The sequence below is a fragment of the Choloepus didactylus genome, chromosome 18 (assembly GCF_015220235.1).
Source record: "Choloepus didactylus isolate mChoDid1 chromosome 18, mChoDid1.pri, whole genome shotgun sequence".
Classification (NCBI taxonomy): Eukaryota; Metazoa; Chordata; class Mammalia; order Pilosa; family Megalonychidae; genus Choloepus; species Choloepus didactylus.
Window position 1 is genome coordinate 16379573 of NC_051324.1, and position 17108 is coordinate 16396680.

Consider the following 17108-nt stretch of genomic DNA (forward strand, 5'->3'; position numbering starts at 1 on the left):
TAATTTTAACCAGCTCTTATTGTTGGACATTTAGGTTGTTTCCAATTTTATGCTATTATAACCTTGCTTCACATGTAGCATTTTGGAAATAATCACATTCTGTGATTTCTTTCCAGGCTTATTTCATTCAGGGAGCCGGAATGCTTCATGTTTTGTGTCATTTCTTCTAATGCTTTCCTGGGCCAAAAGAAGTGTTCTTACTTTGCTCAGAGGAACTGAGGCCTAGGGAGGTAGAGTCTTTGTGTCTCACCCCTAGGCAAAGAAGTAATTAAGTTTGTGGAGTAGGAGCTGCCTGTCTTATACTATGGTGGTCTTTTGTCTAAGTTGTGTCCTTTTTAACTTTTCACCTCCTCTCCAAACCAAATAAGAAATTCTGACAAGTCTTAAAAGTGAGTCATGCCAACCTTTTTTAGGTTCTAAAGAATTGGGGTAGCTGGTGGTGGATACCTGAAACTATTAAACTACAACCCAGAACCCATGAATCTCGAAGACAGTTGTATAAAAATGTAGCTTATGAGGGGTGACAGTGGGATTGGGAATGCCATAAGGACCAAACTCCACTTTGTCTAGTTTATGGATCGATGTGTAGAAAAGTAGGGGAAGCAAACAAACAGACAAAGGTACCCAGTGTTCTTTTTTACTTCAATTGCTCTTTTTCACTCTAATTATTATTCTTGTTATTTTTGTGTGTGTGCTAATGAAGGTGTCAGGGATTGATTTAGGTGATGAATGTACAACTATGTAATGGTACTGTAAACAATCGAAAGTACAATTTGTTTTGTATGACTGCGTGGTATGTGAATATATCTCAATAAAATGATGATTAAAAAAAAAAAAAGCCTCAAAAAAAAAAAAAATAGGTGGAGATGTCTGCAACAACCTCACAGTGAAACGAAAATACCTTCGACTTCTATTGGGACAAAGTCATCACAGGCGTGACTGTGGTTTATGACCCACATTCATACTCGAAGCAGATGTTGCATTTCAGTTAGATGAATAGAAGTTAGTGATATAATGTAATAAATAATAATAAATTAAAAAAAAAATTAAGGGTGGTATAAATCTTTAAATCACAAAGATTCTTAGGAATTTCTGAGTATTGAAAATTAACACAAAGAGCATAAAAAAATCCTGATTAATGCATGGTAAGAAAATTTCTAGAATTTTTCCTAGAGTTCTGAAAATAGGATTGAGTTATAAAACAGTAGCTGGATCATAAGCAGTTATGAGAATTTCTTTTTAATAGTCAAGTCCAAATAGATGACATATGCATGACTCACTTTTTTTTTTTTTTTTTTTTTAACTTTTTTTTTTTTTTATATAAATTTTTTTTAGATATATTCACATACCACGCAGTCATACAAAACAAATTGTACTTTCGATTGTTTACAGTACCATTACATAGTTGTACATTCATCACCTAAATCAATTCCTGACACCTTCATTAGCACACACACAAAAATAACAAGAATAATAATTAGAGTGAAAAAGAGCAATTGAAGTAAAAAAGAACACTAGGTACCTTTGTCTGTTTGTTTGCTTCCCCTACTTTTCTACACATCCATCCATAAACTAGACAAAGTGGAGTTTGGTCCTTATGGCATTCCCAATCCCACTGTCACCCCTCATAAGCTACATTTTTATACAACTGTCTTCGAGATTCATGGGTTCTGGGTTGTAGTTTAATAGTTTCAGGTATCCACCACCAGCTACCCCAATTCTTTAGAACCTAAAAAAGGTTGTCTAAAGTGTGCGTAAGAGTGCCCACCAGAGTGATCTCTCGGCTCGTTTTGGAATCTCTCTGCCACTGAAGCTTATTTCATTTCCTTTCACATCCCCCTTTTGGTCAAGAAGATGTTCTCCATCCCACGATGCCGGGTCTACATTCCTCCCCGGGAGTCATATTCCACGTTGCCAGGGAGATTCACTTCCCTGTCCACCCTTAATTTTATGCTTTATTCTTAATACTCCCTAGATTGGGCAATGCTTTTGTGACGAATTTATTGTATACTAGTTCCATTGCACACATTATTTATTTCTGTCATCGTTGTGTATCTTTAGAATTTTCTTTTCAAAATGTGAACTAGTATTTTGTTTTTAGTTTGAAGTCTAGCATTTATTTGCTGAACTAAAGAAGTTAATCTAGTACTGAATTTCTTGTTTGTGCTTGACAGATGTCCAGATTAACATAAAGCGTTGTCTTAGCGATGGATGTGACACTAGAATTCATGGTCTGAGGGCTGTTGGCTTTCAGAGAGTGAAGAAGTCTGGGGTCTCTGTCTCAGATGCTTCTGCTATATGGTATTGGTCTCTGCTGACATCTCTGGTGACGGCTTCCATGGAGACAAATCCAGCCTTTGTCCAGACAGTGCTACACAATACTCAGTAAGTCACTCTCTCTGTTCTCCAGCCTCAACAAATCTTCTCATTCTTCTGTAACACTTTTGGGAGTGTCACTGAGTAGCCTTCTGTCATTTTGACTTTCAAAAGCTCAGTCCTGGGTCCACTTTTGTTTCCTATTTGTGCCTTCCAGCTTCATGCTGCTTCTGTCTTTGACTGATGTTCTGACTTCTCAGACTTTGTGGAAATGCGCATTCCACCTTCCCACACATCCTTGCACAGTTCCTCAAACTTCTTCCCTCTTCATCAGCTCACTAAGTGCACCAGTCTTGTGAGGGTGTCATATGTGCTGCTCCTGTTTCTTGTCCATTGAGAAACAATTGCTCACATTTATATAGCACTTTATACCTAATACAGCACTTTCAAATACTGTATATTATTTTACCCACTTACATTGTGAAATATACCTGAAAAAATTATCCGTATTTTATAGATGAGGAAATAATGTCCTTCCCTGAGGTCACACAAATAGGCAGAGGTGAATCTGTTTGAATCTAGGTTTCTGGACTCCCAGTTCAGGGCTCTTTTCACTAACCAGTGAAATCTTTCCACGAATACTATACAAATTTATCTTTAAATATAGAACAATTTTGAAAATTTTCTTTTAAAAACTATTAGGGCAAAAAACCCAATAGTAACATGCAGGGCAAAATAGCTAGCTTCAATAAAAATGAACTATTTATATTTTGTATGTAGATAACAATAACTGATAATAGATACTATTAGTTTAGGCTATCAAAGTATCACACAAAAAGATATAGTTAGTATTTTGTTCTCTAGATTTCTTTTGGGTTTGTTAGTTCTATTAAGTAAAACTTTTCAGCAAATAATCCTGCTGTCAATGCTAAGTCTGAAGGGTAAATTTTTTTAAAATATGTGCTGGTTTGAGTGTATTGTGTCCCCCAGATGCCATTATCTTTGTGGTCTTATGTGGGGCAGAAGTTTTGGTGCTGGTTGGATTTGCTTGGAATGTGCCCCACCCAGCTGTGGGAGATGATTCTGATGAAATGTTCCCATGGAGGCGTGGCCCCGCCCATTTGGGGTGGGCCTTGATCGGTGGAGCTATATAAATGAGCTAACTTGGGGGGAGAAAAGAGAGTGCAGCTGGGAGTGATGTTTTGAAGAGGAACAAGCTTGCTAGAGAGGAACGTCCTGGGAGAAAGCCGTTTTGAGGCTGGAGCTTTGGAGCAGACACCAGCTGCCTTCCTAGCTAGCAGAGGTTTTCCGGATGCCATTGGCCATCCTCCGGTGAAGGTACCCGATTGCTGAGGTGTTGCCTTGGACGCTTTGTGGCCTTAAGACTGAAACTGTATAGCCAAATAAACCCCCTTTTTATAAAAGCCAGTCCATCTCTGGTGTTTTGCATTCTGCAGCATTAGCAAACTAGAACAAAATATTTTTTTAAAACAATTCCAAACTTAGAGAAACATTGCATGTACAATGCAAAGAATTTTATTTCTTCCTGAGCCATTCAAGAGTAGTTTCCCATCCTGATGTCCCATCATCCCCCAGTATGTTAGTGTGTATTTCCTACAAACAAGAACATTCTACAACTATCAAAATCAGGAAATTAACAGTGATATATGTTACCATGTAATCCTCTGACCCTGTTCAAATTTTATCACTTGTCCCATTAATGTCATTTATAGCAAAAGGATCCAGTCCAGAATCAAACTTTGCATTTCGTTATCATGTCTCCTTAGTTTCTTTCTATTTTAGTTCCCTAGCTGCTAAAACAAAAACCATGTAATGGGTTGGCTTGACAACAGGAATTTATTGGGGTTGATATCTTCTGGCTGGCTGACAATCTTTGGGGTTTCTTAGCTTTTCCATCACATGGCAATGCACATGGTGGCGGCTTTTCCTTTCTCTTCTAGATTCCGCTGACTTCCAGCTTCTCGCTGCTCCCCGTGGCTTCTCTCTCTGTGCCCTTCTCTACAAGGGCTTCAGTTGTAGGATTAAGACCCATGCTTTAACTGAATTAACCTCATTGAAAGGGCCTATTTGCAATAGGTTCACACCCACAAGAATGGATTAAGATTAAGAACATGTTATTCTGGGGTATGTAACTCTAAGCCATCACAAGGAGATGTACATGTTCTTCCCACAGGCAAAATACATTCATTCTTCCACAACATCCGAAAAGCTTTAAGCCATTTAGAACAATGCTAAGTCCAAAGTATCATCAAAATAAATTATGGATGTGGTCCGTCCTGTGGCAAAATCCCTCTGTCTATTGTACTTGTGAAACCTAGAAAACAAGTTATTGCTCCCCGTATATAATGGTGGGAGAGGGGAATAGGATAAACATTCCCATTCCAGAAGGAAAAAATTTAAAGGAAAACAAGAGTCATGGGTCCCAACCAAGTCTGAAACCCAGCAGGGCAAACTCCATTGGATTTCAAGGTCTGAGAGTCATCTGTAGATCAGTGTTTTGCCCTCTGGGCTGCTGAAGCAACAGTCCCACCCTTTCCAAGTGCTTGTACAGCTGCCATGCTCTCCCCAAACACTGGGGTGTGTAGGCCTCACTATCTCCAAGCACTGGGGTGGTGGCCAGACTCTCTGCGAACTCTGGGGCACAGGCCCCACCATCTCTTGAGTATTGGGGTAGCGGCATTCTCCCTGAACAACTGGGTTCAAGGCCTGCCCCCTCCAAGTGCTGGGGCAGATAGCCTGCCTCCTTCAAGCACAGAGGTGTACCTGCCCTTTCCACACATGTGGGTGTGCCCACTCTCTTGGCCCAAGGAGATCTCTTTGGCCCTAACCTTGGTTCTTTGATTCTGCCATTGAAGGCATTCTTCCATCAATTTGTCCCTTCTCTGTTCCTTTTAGTCTAAGTTGGCAGTGCTCCTGTTCATACAAATTTTGAAAAAACCTTGACACTTTGTGTGCAGTTCAAGTGGGTCCAAACCATCAGACAATAGAACCTGCCCAGATTCTTCCTAGATAACTGCACTTCAAATTCTGACTTCCACTGAAAGGCTGACTGGATCCATGTTCGGCCATCCCTTCTTTGGCAAAGCATTTTCAGTTATACCGTCATGTGAAATCCTGTCCTTTGGGGACTTACTTCCCAAAAGCTCAGGGAGGTCCTCCATAGAACCGCTTCTGGCCCTAGTCTCAGAGCACAATATCTGGATAGGCTTAGAATTTTCCGAACCATCAATTTCTAGTTTCTTTCTGCTTAAGAATTTAATTCTCAGCTTATCCCTTTCCTCTTGTATTTTACTATAAGCTGCAAGGAGAAACCAGGCTGCACCTTCCACATTTAGCTTAGAAATTCCCTCAGCTAAATATCCAAGTTCATTGCTTTAGAGTTCTACCTTTCTTCCAACATCAGAACACAGTCTCACCAAGTTCTCTGCCTCTTCATAACAAGCATCGCCATTCCTCCAGTTTCCAATAATACATTCATCATTTTCTTCTAAGGCCTCATTGGAAATACCTTTAATGCCCATATTTTTACCAACAGTCTCTCCAAAGCAATCTAGGCTTTTCCTATCAAGCACCTCACAATTCTTCCAGCCTCTACCCATTACCCAATTCCAAAGACTTTTCCATATTTTTAGATATTTGTCATAGAAACACCCCACTTTCTGGTACCAAAAAGAGTTTTAGTTTCCTGAATGCTACAAAAAATGCCATATAATGGGTCGGCTTAACAACAGGAATTTATTGGCTCACGGTTTTAGAGCTAGAAGGCTTGCTTCTTCCTGGAGTCAGTATCCTCTGTCTGGTCAGCAATCTTTGAGGTTCCTTGGCTTTTCTGTCACGTGGCAGTGCACATGGCAGTGTCTTCTCTGTGTTTTTTGGGTTTCCATTGACTTCCAGCTTCTGACTGCTCCCTTTGGCTTCTCTCTTGACCTTTTCTGTATGGGGGTCCAGTAATAGGCTTAAGATCCATCCTGTTTCAGTTGGACCATGCCTTAACTGAAGTAACCTCATCAAAAGGTCCTATTACAATGGATTCGTATCCACAGGAGTGGTTTAAGATTAGGAACATGTTTTTCTATGGTATATAACTCTAAGCCACCATACCTTCAAGTCTGGAAAAATTCTCAGTCTTTCCTTGACTTTCATGACCCTTGATACTTTTGAAAATTATAGGTCAGTATTTTTGAAGAATATCCCTTAATTTTGTCTTGAGTGATGTTTCATCATGATTAAATTTAGGTTTTGCATCTTTAGCAGGAGTATTTGCATTTCATCCTGTCAGGTGGCTCACAACTTCAGATTGTCCTATTACTGGTAATGTTAACTTTGATCATTTGATTAAAGTTGTGTCTGCCAGACTTCTCCACTGTAAAATATTTTTCCCTTTGTAATTATTATTTGTGAAAAGGTACTTTGAGACTGTGTAAATATCCTGTTCCTTATCAGACTTTCTATTTATATAAGGATGAGTTCATGGATTCCTAATTTATTCAGTGTGTTATAATCCATTATGATTTTGATGCTCAAATTGCCCACATTTGGCTATTGGGAACCCCTTCAGTCTGGCTCATGTGTCCTTTTGACATGTCCTCATTATTCTTGGACCTCTTCCTTACTTTAAGACCTAACGAGACATTCCAGGCTTATCTTGAACATTCCCTGCTTTAGTCCTGGAATCAATAAATTTCTCTAAGAAGCCCTGATTCCTTTTAGTGGAGAATGCTATTTAGAAACCAAGCTCATTGCTATTAATGTGCTGATTTTCCCAGGCCTTCTCAGTGGGTATAGCTAAGGAATATATGTATGTATGTAAGTAATACACATACATACATTTACACCTATACACCTATTTTTTTTTTATCTGTAATACTGAAAACTATGAGTTTACAGTGATGCCTTCAATTCTAATCCAATACTACATCATTCATTCCGGTTTTCTCCCTTTCCGTATTTGTAACTCCCATCTCTGATAATGAGAAATCTGGCTCTGATCATCTTTAATATATTTACTTATTTAATCAACCCCTATGGACCCTGCCCCAGCATGAGCACTCTCCTTATCCCACTCAGACCCCAACACCTTTGGCCAGGCTACTGCTGTGACCGCTTTGTGCATTTTGAGTTCCTATACCCTGCACCAGACCACCCTCCGTGCCCAAGTTCCCTCCTACACTCCATGCAGGCTGCCCCTTTGTGCAGGTACCTTTCTCACCCCACTCTGGGTCACTGTGGCTTCCTTCCCAAACGCATGTGGATGCCTTCCTTTCATAGTCCCACCTCATGGCTTATGGACTGAATTGTTCAGGAAGGGAAAAAGGAAGAACTTTATCTCTTATTTTTTTGAAGAAGTGCCAAGTCTTCAAGTTTATATCCCTGCTCAATTGTACTGGTTCATCTGCAATGAGATTTTCATTCACTCCTGACTTTTAAAAGATCAGCAATCTGTAACTATTTTAAAATAAAAAGCTTATTTTTAAAAGTCAATGATAAAAATAAGTGAGCAAAAGAATCCATTGAAACAAAAGTGTTTACTTTGATCACTGGAAATAAATTCAGTAAGTCATTGAATGCCACCCGTGTACATCAGTGACCTGCCTCTGAGTATAGCCACCATGCTGGCACAGCCCAAAGATTGAAGGGTGTTTCTGTTTCGAAATGTAGCAATAGCATTTTTCAGAGATTCACGTTACTGTTATCATAAGATGACTATTTTTTTCAATTCGGTTTTATTGACATATCTTCACATACCCTGCAATCATCCACAGTGTACAATCAGTTGTTCATAGTACCATCATTTAGTTGTGCATTCATCACCAAAATCAATTTTTGAACATTTTCATTACTCCATAAAATAAGAATAAAAATACAAGTAAAGAAGAACACCCAAAACATCCCATACCCCCTTACTCCCTACTATTCATTTAATGTTTGTTCCCATTTTTCAACTCATCTGTCGATACACTGGTTAGACGGAGTGTGAGCCACAAGATTTTCACAGTCGCACAGTCACACCGTGTAAGCTACATAGTTATACAGTCATCTTCAAGAATCAAGGCTACTGGGTTGCAGCAGCAGTTACAGGTCTTTCCTTCTAGCTATTCTAATATACTAAAAACTAAAAAGGGATATCTATATAACACATAAGAATAGCCTCCAGAATGATTTCTCAACTCCGTTTGAAATCTCTTAGCCACTGAAACTTAATTTTGTTTCATTTCTTTTCTGCCTTTTGGTCAAGAAGACTTTCTCAATTCCACAATGCCAGGGCCAGGCTCATCCCCAGGAGTCATGTCCCATGTTGCCAGGGAGAATTACATCCCTGGGAGTCATGTCCCACGTAGGGGAGAGGGCAGTGAGTTTACCTGCTTAGTGGGCTTGGAGAGAGAGGCGCCACATATGAGCGACAAAAGAGGTTCTGTAGGGGAGAGTCTTAGGCACAATTACAAATAGGCTTAGCCTCTCCTTTGTAGTAACAGGCTTCATAAAGGCAAGACCCAAGCTCAAACGCTCAGCCTTCTAAATTGGTAGTCCCCAATGCTTGTGACCATATAGTAATTCCCCAGATGGGGAAGTTTAATATTTCCGCATTTTTCTCCAGTTCCTCAGGGGTCTTTGCAAATACATTTTAATTTTCTTCCCAAATTACTTTGGGATGTTTCAGGGTTTCACACTAACCTGTACAAATCAACCAGATCTCATGAGCTCCCTAGGCAAAGTTCCATGTGATTATGGTGTTAGAATAAACTGACTGTACAAGTTAAATTATTTAGTGTGCTATAGAAAATACAGATTTTTGTACCAAATAAACATCTCTTCCTTTGGTCTTACACAGAAGTTGAAGTTTTAAAACACAGTCAATGTGGCCCTTTACCCTTTAGTCTGATTTGCCTTATTCCTAACCAGATCCACTTTATTCATATCTCTAATGGAAATCTGAACTCTTTTTCAGATAAGATGACTATTGTTGTAGAGGTTTGAGTTACTTTTTGATACACTTATGTATACCTTCAAGTTGTTCATGGTACACTCACTCACCTAGCACAATTGCTGGAACATAGTAAGGACTTGGTAACTATTTGTTGTATATTTTGTTAGATGGCTGCTAGTCCAGAGGAAGTAAAGCTGTTGTGAGATTCAGGAAGATAAACATAAGAGGAAACGAGAAAAGAGAGACATTAAAACAGACGTTAGGCAGAGAGGCCAAGAAACACATACAGGAATACAGAGTGACAGGTAATGATCTATTTAAAAGAAAATGAAATTCATCATGCATCTTTAGATACCATAGGTTTTAAGATCCTCCTGTATAAAATGAAATTTCTAGTGTGCCACAAACTACACTGCCTCAAGGTTCACTTTTTTCCATTCAGAGCCCCATGATTTTTCTCTAGAGCGTGTCTCTCACTTAAACCAATCCCTTATAAACAAACTGTTTGTTTATAAGGGATTAATCAGAATAAGCTTTTAACAATTTAATTTTCATCCAATATTATACCTGGTTTTATTTTGATTTTACATTTTATACTTCTAGGAAGGCATTGCAACACATGCCGCCACTTTCCCTCTCACCAGGATCTACGGATTTCTCAACTTTCCTGTCTCCCAGCGTTCTGGAAGAGGTAGACAGTTTCCTTATAAGGATAACTAGGTAAAAACAAGGTTGATGAGGTGAACTCATTGTGGGGGTCGGAGGGTTTATATGCTTGTTATGCCATTTATAAAAAAATGTTTAATCTTTTAAAGATCACCAGTAAAAATGGTTTCATTTTTAGTGGATGAAAAGAAAGTGAAATAACAGTTCTCCTGTCTAAAATCCACTATCTATCGATATCACCTGACTTGAAGAATTGGGGGGAGAGTGAGGAGTAGTCGTCTGATCAACCAGGACAGATGTCTCAAAGTTCATAATGCAAAGTCTTTCAGTTCATCCATGTACCCAGGCCGTGGCCATTACTCAGAGCCTGCTCACCTTTACACACACACCCATGGCCGTTACTTAGAGCCTGCCCACCTTTACACACACACCCATGGCTTTAACTCAGAGCCTGCTCACCTTTAAACAGGCCCGTGGCCATTACTCAGCCTGCTCATCTTTATACACAGGGCTAATGAGCCTGATGATCTGTAGAACTAGGAAAAGGAAACCTTGATAGCTTGAGAGAAGGGATCAGTTAGTACAAGGACACTCAGCTGTGTTTCAGTGAGCCCCTGAGGGCATTGCTATATTAGAAGACAAATGGGTTTAAGAGTTTCAAAAGTTTCAGTGTAATGTATGAAAAAATAGCAGAGAAGTATGGATGTGGAGTAGTTCTAAATACATTTTTCATGCTTGAAGAAATAAACCCTTAACTCTCCAGCCAAGCCAACTCATTTCCTAAGGCTTCTTAATAGCAGAGGCCTATAGTAACAGCTTATTTGTTTTTTGGTTTTTTTGAAACCCATTTATAACGTTTGATTGGTTAAAACTGATAGTAATATTAGGTAATATTTATAGATTATTACCAATGTGAGGATTTAATTCCCAGGTCCTCTGGGTTGATTTAGTTTTTCCTTATTTTAAGGATTATGCATAATTATTTCTGATAGTCATGTAGAAAGCATATAGCAGGTTAATTTTATTTATGGTGACCAATTGCATGGGATTTGAGCTATCTCAGTTTTGTCATGATCTTAAGAAGTGAAAAGTTTCTTGCTCTTTGTTTATAGCTGCTCTTCCACCCCAGAGGTGGAACTGACTCTTCTGGCTTTTGCACTAGCAAGAGGAAGTGTTGCCAAAGTATTGAGCTCTCTGTGCACCATTGTTGACCACCTGGGCACACAGTATGATGCCTCATCCCTCATCTCATCCATGGCATCAGTCAGGCAGAACCTGCTCCTTAAGTATGGTAAGTGACCTAGGGATAATGGAAAGGCATCCTCAGCGTGTGACCTCCTGACTTCTTCCTGTTTTCTTGGGGTAGTTTGTGAACAGAGTTGTAGTTATATCATAATTCCTGAGTGAACATATCCTCCAAGTACCAGACTTTCACTGGTTGGTAGGGAGAAAGAAATTGCTGGTTCATTTGTGGCAGTATCAGCAGAAGACACTTGAGTGTCCTCTAGGCTGTTCTACCAAGATTTGCTGGCCTAATCACTTAGGCCATTTGATCACAACCATCCTTGGTGAAGTTCAGGAGTATCTCATCGTGTAACCTGAGAGGGTTGGGAAGTTGGAGTACTCCTTATCTGGAGCCAAATCATGGTGCAGAGATCCTTGTCTTAGAACACACCCCTCTGCATCCTTATGTCAGTGGGTCAGAAAGACATATATATATATACATGCTGCCACTGCTTCCCCTCCTATACCCAGCACCAGTCTATCTTAGCACTTTACTGCTGACCCAGGATGGAACTTCCTAATCCTTCTCAATACAGGAGCCCATATAGCAACTCCCAAACAACTGAAGTCAGCATGTGAGGAACAATTTATTTGCCCTCTGGCCTCTAGTGTTAAAATTTCTGCCCACAAAGAATATTAGTTTCTATCCTTTTTAGTAATAGAGTCGTTACTGTGATATTTCTGATTTGGTATTTGTACCTTTGTCTTTGATATGACTTAATTTATTTTATGTTTGATTTTTAAAGTCAGACAATTGAGGTCTTGTAAATTCAGTTTTCCCCCCTAAATTTGGAAACACCTTTTTTGGGGGGTGGGCGGTGTTGGGGCAGGGGGGGTGGTAGCAGGTATGGCTGGATGGGAAGGATAGGTAGTGTCTGGAGGCTGAAGTAGTTTCCAGAAAAGTTTTCAATTCAGATTAGTGGTTACACTGGATAGAGAAGGAGTGTATGTTATTTGTAATATTCTAGTTCTAGGTTGGGTTATAGAACAATGAATATTCATTATACTATTAAAAGAAAAAAATTCAGATCATTGTAGCACAAGTTGATTTTTATAATCTTGAGACTTTCAAAATTTGCTTGGGGATGTTTTAAAGGAACAAGACTCAAAGCATTATTTATATATTTAAATGCAATTGCAATAAAAACTATAGGCTCCCAAACAGTATCTTAGGAAAAACTCTCCTCCTTCCCCAATATGCTGTCTGGAAGTAATAAATCTTATAATATGCTTTGTTTCTGAATAATGGTTGTTATAAGGACCTCTCCTTGGAACTACCCAGAGACAAACTGTACTTTTGGTACTTTATGTCTTCCAGGAAAGCACTAAAGGTGGTGTTAACTTCTGTCTAATATTACTTCTCTGGTTAATCAGCAGTCTGGGTGGTCAGGCATCCATCTCCACTGTTGCATGCACTGGTTTTCATTTCTGTGTAATACTGGTTTAGGACTTGTTCTCTCTTTCTTTTTTTTTGGACAGGTAAACCTCTCCAGTTGACTCTTCAGGCATGTGATGTCAAAGGAAAGGAAGATAAGTCGGGACCTGAAAACCTCCTTGTTGAACCGTGGACTAGGGATGGTAAGTGGTATGTATGTCCATTTTTAGTGAATGAGAAGGCCCACGGTGAGCTCAGTAAACAGCTGCATGAGATTGCCTTGTAGTATTTGACATTCTCAGGGTGCCATTTCATATTGTTCTTCACTAAGCAGTAGTTCCTGAACCATTTGTACAGTTTCTTTATCATCTGTCTAGGTATTAATGACCCGCAACAAGTCAAAAGTTTTGAGAAACAAAGACTCCCCGTCTTGAAATATAAAATCACCCTCTTTTGTCTGTTTTTAAGTTCAGATTGTTCCACTGTTTTCTGTTGCCTTTTTTTTTTTTTAATTTTTATTGTGGTGATATATATATACAACACAAAATTTCCCATTTTAAGCACTTTCATGATATTAATTACATTCACAATGTTGTGATACCATCCATTACCAAAATTTTTTCGTCACCCCAAACAGAAACTCTGTACCCTTTAAGCAATAATTCCTCATTCCCCCTCCTTGCCCAAGCCCCTGATAACCTCTATGATAACCTCTAATCTACTTTCTGTCCTGATGAATTTGTATATTCTAGGTATTTCATATAATATTTGTCTTTTGTGTTTGGCTTATTTCCTTCAATATGATGTCTTCAGGATTCATCCATGCTGTAGCATGAGTCAGAACTTCATTCCTTTTTGAAGCTGAATAAGATCTCATATGTATATACCACATTTACTGTGTTTTCTTAAAGTATTAAGAAACCCAGTGGATCAGTAGCACTATAATGCTGAAAACATAATTTGAAAAGAAGGGTAGGTCCAAATCTAGGTGACCTGGCATTTGGGTTGTCTGGGAGGAAACTTCACTCCGTAATGTCAACAAAATAATTGCTTATGTACTCCTCAGCTTTTTGCTGTAGGCTCTTTTCTTCATCCAGGGTTTGTTTCTGAATCTTTTTCTCATCCATCCTCTTGGCTAACTGGTTAGTCTTCTATGTATGTCCCTCTTTTACTCACTGTATTGCTTTAAATATTGCTGATTCAATAAAGGAAGTGCAATGCACCAGAGATTATCAAACACTAAAATGGACTGACTGGCCTTACTGCTTGGTAATTTTTTTCTTTGGCTTTCTCACAGTTTGCAGACCGCATACATTCTCATCGGTTGTTTCTTTTCTTCCCGTATTCATTCTCAATACCAGTAAAGCAAAGACCCCTAGGTGGGAAAACATGCTTTTCCCAGTTGTGCCACTTCTCCTTGTTGCTCCTTTTAAGCAGTAGACTCTTGCATAAGGCAGTCTCCCTGCAGTCTGGCCTGAGCAACTCCTTCACTGTCTCAATCTCCTGTCATTACTAGCCATTCAAAAGGGTTGTGTGGGTTTGGGAGGCAGCAGCAGCGGCTCTTTTCCCTGTCCCCCTCCCCCCATCCAGGAAAGGCAAGTCCAATCTGCCAAAGGCCCTCTGCCTATTCTCCTCATTCTCTGAAGAATTGGAATTTTTGTCTCTGGGGCATGGAAGGCAGACTCTTCCTGACAGCACTGTGTGGATTTTTAACACTCTTTGGGGGTCTGAAAGGACTACAGGCTTTTCTCCTGCTGTTTTCTAGTATTTCCCAGCTCTTTTGCTTGGTCCAATTTGAAAGCTTTGTTTTTCTCCCTGTGCCATTTATCTGCTCATCGCTCCTTCCTTTCTTCAATCCCCCTTGGATGATTGGATTTTGTGAATCTTGTCGTAGTTTGTTGGTTTGTTATTGCTGTTGCTTTTCTGAGAAGCACCTGCATGAGATGTGACTGGGGGTGAAGAGTTTCCCATTGCTCCTCGTCACTCCCTTCATGGGCAGTGTTGTCCGTTTCCTATAACTCAGGTTAGGTTTTGATTCTCTTGTTCCACTGCAAAAAATGAGCCCCAAGAGATGGGACAGGAGGAAAGTCTTCACAGCCAGGACTGTTGAGTTTTGAGGAGTGATTTTTTTTTTAATTCCGCTTATGGAATGCCCAGAGAACCTCTGAGCATTACTGTTGGCCTCTGCTACTTTGGTATTTTTTTTAAATGCTCTAAATTACCCCCTTTCAGTAAAAGGTAAATTTTTAAAGCCTTTAAATATGTAATTTTTTTCCTTGTCATTTATTTTAATCTTTTTATTTTTAAATTCTTTAAAGTTTATAAGGCAGTTAGAAAAATAATATAAACCCCATACAGAGAATTCCAGCAAACCCCTGTCCCCCCAGATCCACAAATTTTGACATTTTGCCACATTTGCCATATCATTTTATCTATCCATTGATCTCTCTAACCATCTGTCTGTCTGTCTGTCTACTTATCAATCCATTTTCTAAACACTTGAGTGTAGGTTGTATACATCCTGTTCTTTGAACACTTAATGCTGCCCTGTACATTTCCTTAAAACAAGGATATTCATTTATGTAACCACCTTAAGTGCAGTTATCGAGTTCAAGAAAGTTAACATTGATATAAAGCTTACAGTCTATATTCCAATTTTTTCACATGTCCCAAAAATATACGTTTGGACCTTGTCTTATTTTTCTCTTAATTTCCCATTTTCCTAGCTGCTAAAACCAATACCATACAATGGGTTGGCTTAACAACAGGAGCTTATTGGCTCACAGTTTCAGAGGCTAGAAAGCTTACTTCCCCCTGGGTTTGGTATCTTCTGGCTGGCTGGCAATCTTTGGGGTTCCTTGGCTTTTCCGTCACATGGATAGCATGTGTTTTCTCTTTTCTCTTCTGGGGTCTGTTGACTTCCAGCTTCTGGAGGCTCTTCATGGCTCCTCTCTCCATCTGACTTTCACTCTGCTTATAAACGGTTCCAGTAATCTGGTTTGAAGCTCAGCCTGGTTCAGTTGGGCCACACCTTAACTGAAAGAACATCTTGAAGAGCTCTTACTTACAACGGGTCCATACCCACCAAAATGCAGACCAAGACCAAGAACATTCCCAAACTGGGATACAGAATTCAATCCACAGGGGGTCTTTTCTCCTTCTTTATTAGATCCTACTCAGAATCACATAGTGTATTTAATTGTCTTTGTCTCTTTAGTTGCTCATTCTTGTTTTTACTATTATCGAATATATATACAGCATAAACTTTCCCATCTCATCCACTCCCAAGTATACCATTCATGGGGATTACTTATATCTACATTGTTGCAGAATCCTCGCCACCTTCCATTACTAAAATTTGGATTCCATCTCCCAAAAGGAAATCTAGATACATTATGCATTTATTCCCCATTCCCCCTGCCGCCCTACCCCTTACTACCTGTATTCTAATTTCTGTCTCTGAGCTTGAATATTCTTCAGTTTTCTTTGTAGTTACAATGGGGCTTAAATTTAACAGCTTAAATCTGTAACAGTTTCATTTCTTTAGATACCAACTTAACTTCAATAGCATGCATGAATTATGTTGCTATACCACTTTGCTCCCCATTTATGTGGTTCTTGTCACAGATTTCATATTTATACATTATGAATTCCAAACCAGTGATTTATCATTGCAGTTTATGCATTTGCCTTTTAGACCTTGTAGGAAGTAAAAAGTGAAGTTCCAAACCAAAAATATAGTAGTACTGGCATTTTCATTTAGCCATGTCATTTCCCTTACCAGAGATCCTTTTATCTTCATGCAGCTTCAATCTATTGATTAATGTCCTTCCGTTTCTACCTGCAGAACTCTCTTTAGTATCTCTTGTAGGTTTGGTCTAGTGGTGACAAACTTCTTTAGCTTTTGCTTATCTGAGAATGTCTTAATGTCTCCCTCGCTTTTGAAAGATAGGTTTGCTAGATATAAAAATCTGATTTGACAATTTTTTGCTTTAAGCAATTTAAATATGTCACCACACTGCTTTCTTTCCTCTCTAGTATCCAATGAGAAATCCCTTGTAGGTGACACGTTGCTTCTCTCTTGCGGCTTTCAGAATTCTCTCTTTATCTTTGACATTCGACAGTTTGGTGCAATGTGGGTCTGTTTGGGTTTATTTTGTCTGGAGTTCATTGAGCATCTTTAATTTGGGTTGCCTTCAGAAAATACGGTCCGAAATAGTCAGGCCCACCTGATCTAGCATCAAACAGAGAAACGAGTCTCTTTGCTTTGGTGAGAAGGTGAGTTTATTGAAGATGCATCAACAAGGAATTGGAGGAAAAAAACTTTCCAAGACCAGTTCAGACTGAGAAGAGTTGTTTGGGTTTTTATAACCCCAAACAAACAACGAAATGGCCAGTATCCTACTGCAGGCAATGCTAGGAAAGTTCCTGGGAACAGAGGATAAGTTTCTTGTTTTTGCTGAGATGAGAGCAACAGCAAGTTATTTTAACAAGGACTTTTTTTTTTTTTAATTCATTTTA

General features: G+C 39.2%; 1 protein-coding gene across 10 annotated transcripts in view; it reads left to right on the forward strand.

The window, feature by feature from the left end:
• ZZEF1 (zinc finger ZZ-type and EF-hand domain containing 1) overlaps positions 1-17108 on the forward strand; it is a 153573-nt gene that overhangs the window by 43494 nt on the left and 92971 nt on the right. For 9 of the 10 annotated variants that reach the window (XM_037808557.1, XM_037808552.1, XM_037808555.1 and 6 more), the window contains exons 6-9: positions 2175-2385; positions 9866-9982; positions 11041-11219; positions 12692-12790. In XM_037808557.1, coding sequence (XP_037664485.1) covers positions 2175-2385; positions 9866-9982; positions 11041-11219; positions 12692-12790 — 606 coding nt within the window. The remainder of the gene's footprint in view (positions 1-2174; positions 2386-9865; positions 9983-11040; positions 11220-12691; positions 12791-17108) is intronic. The other variant, XM_037808558.1, reaches the window with a different exon arrangement.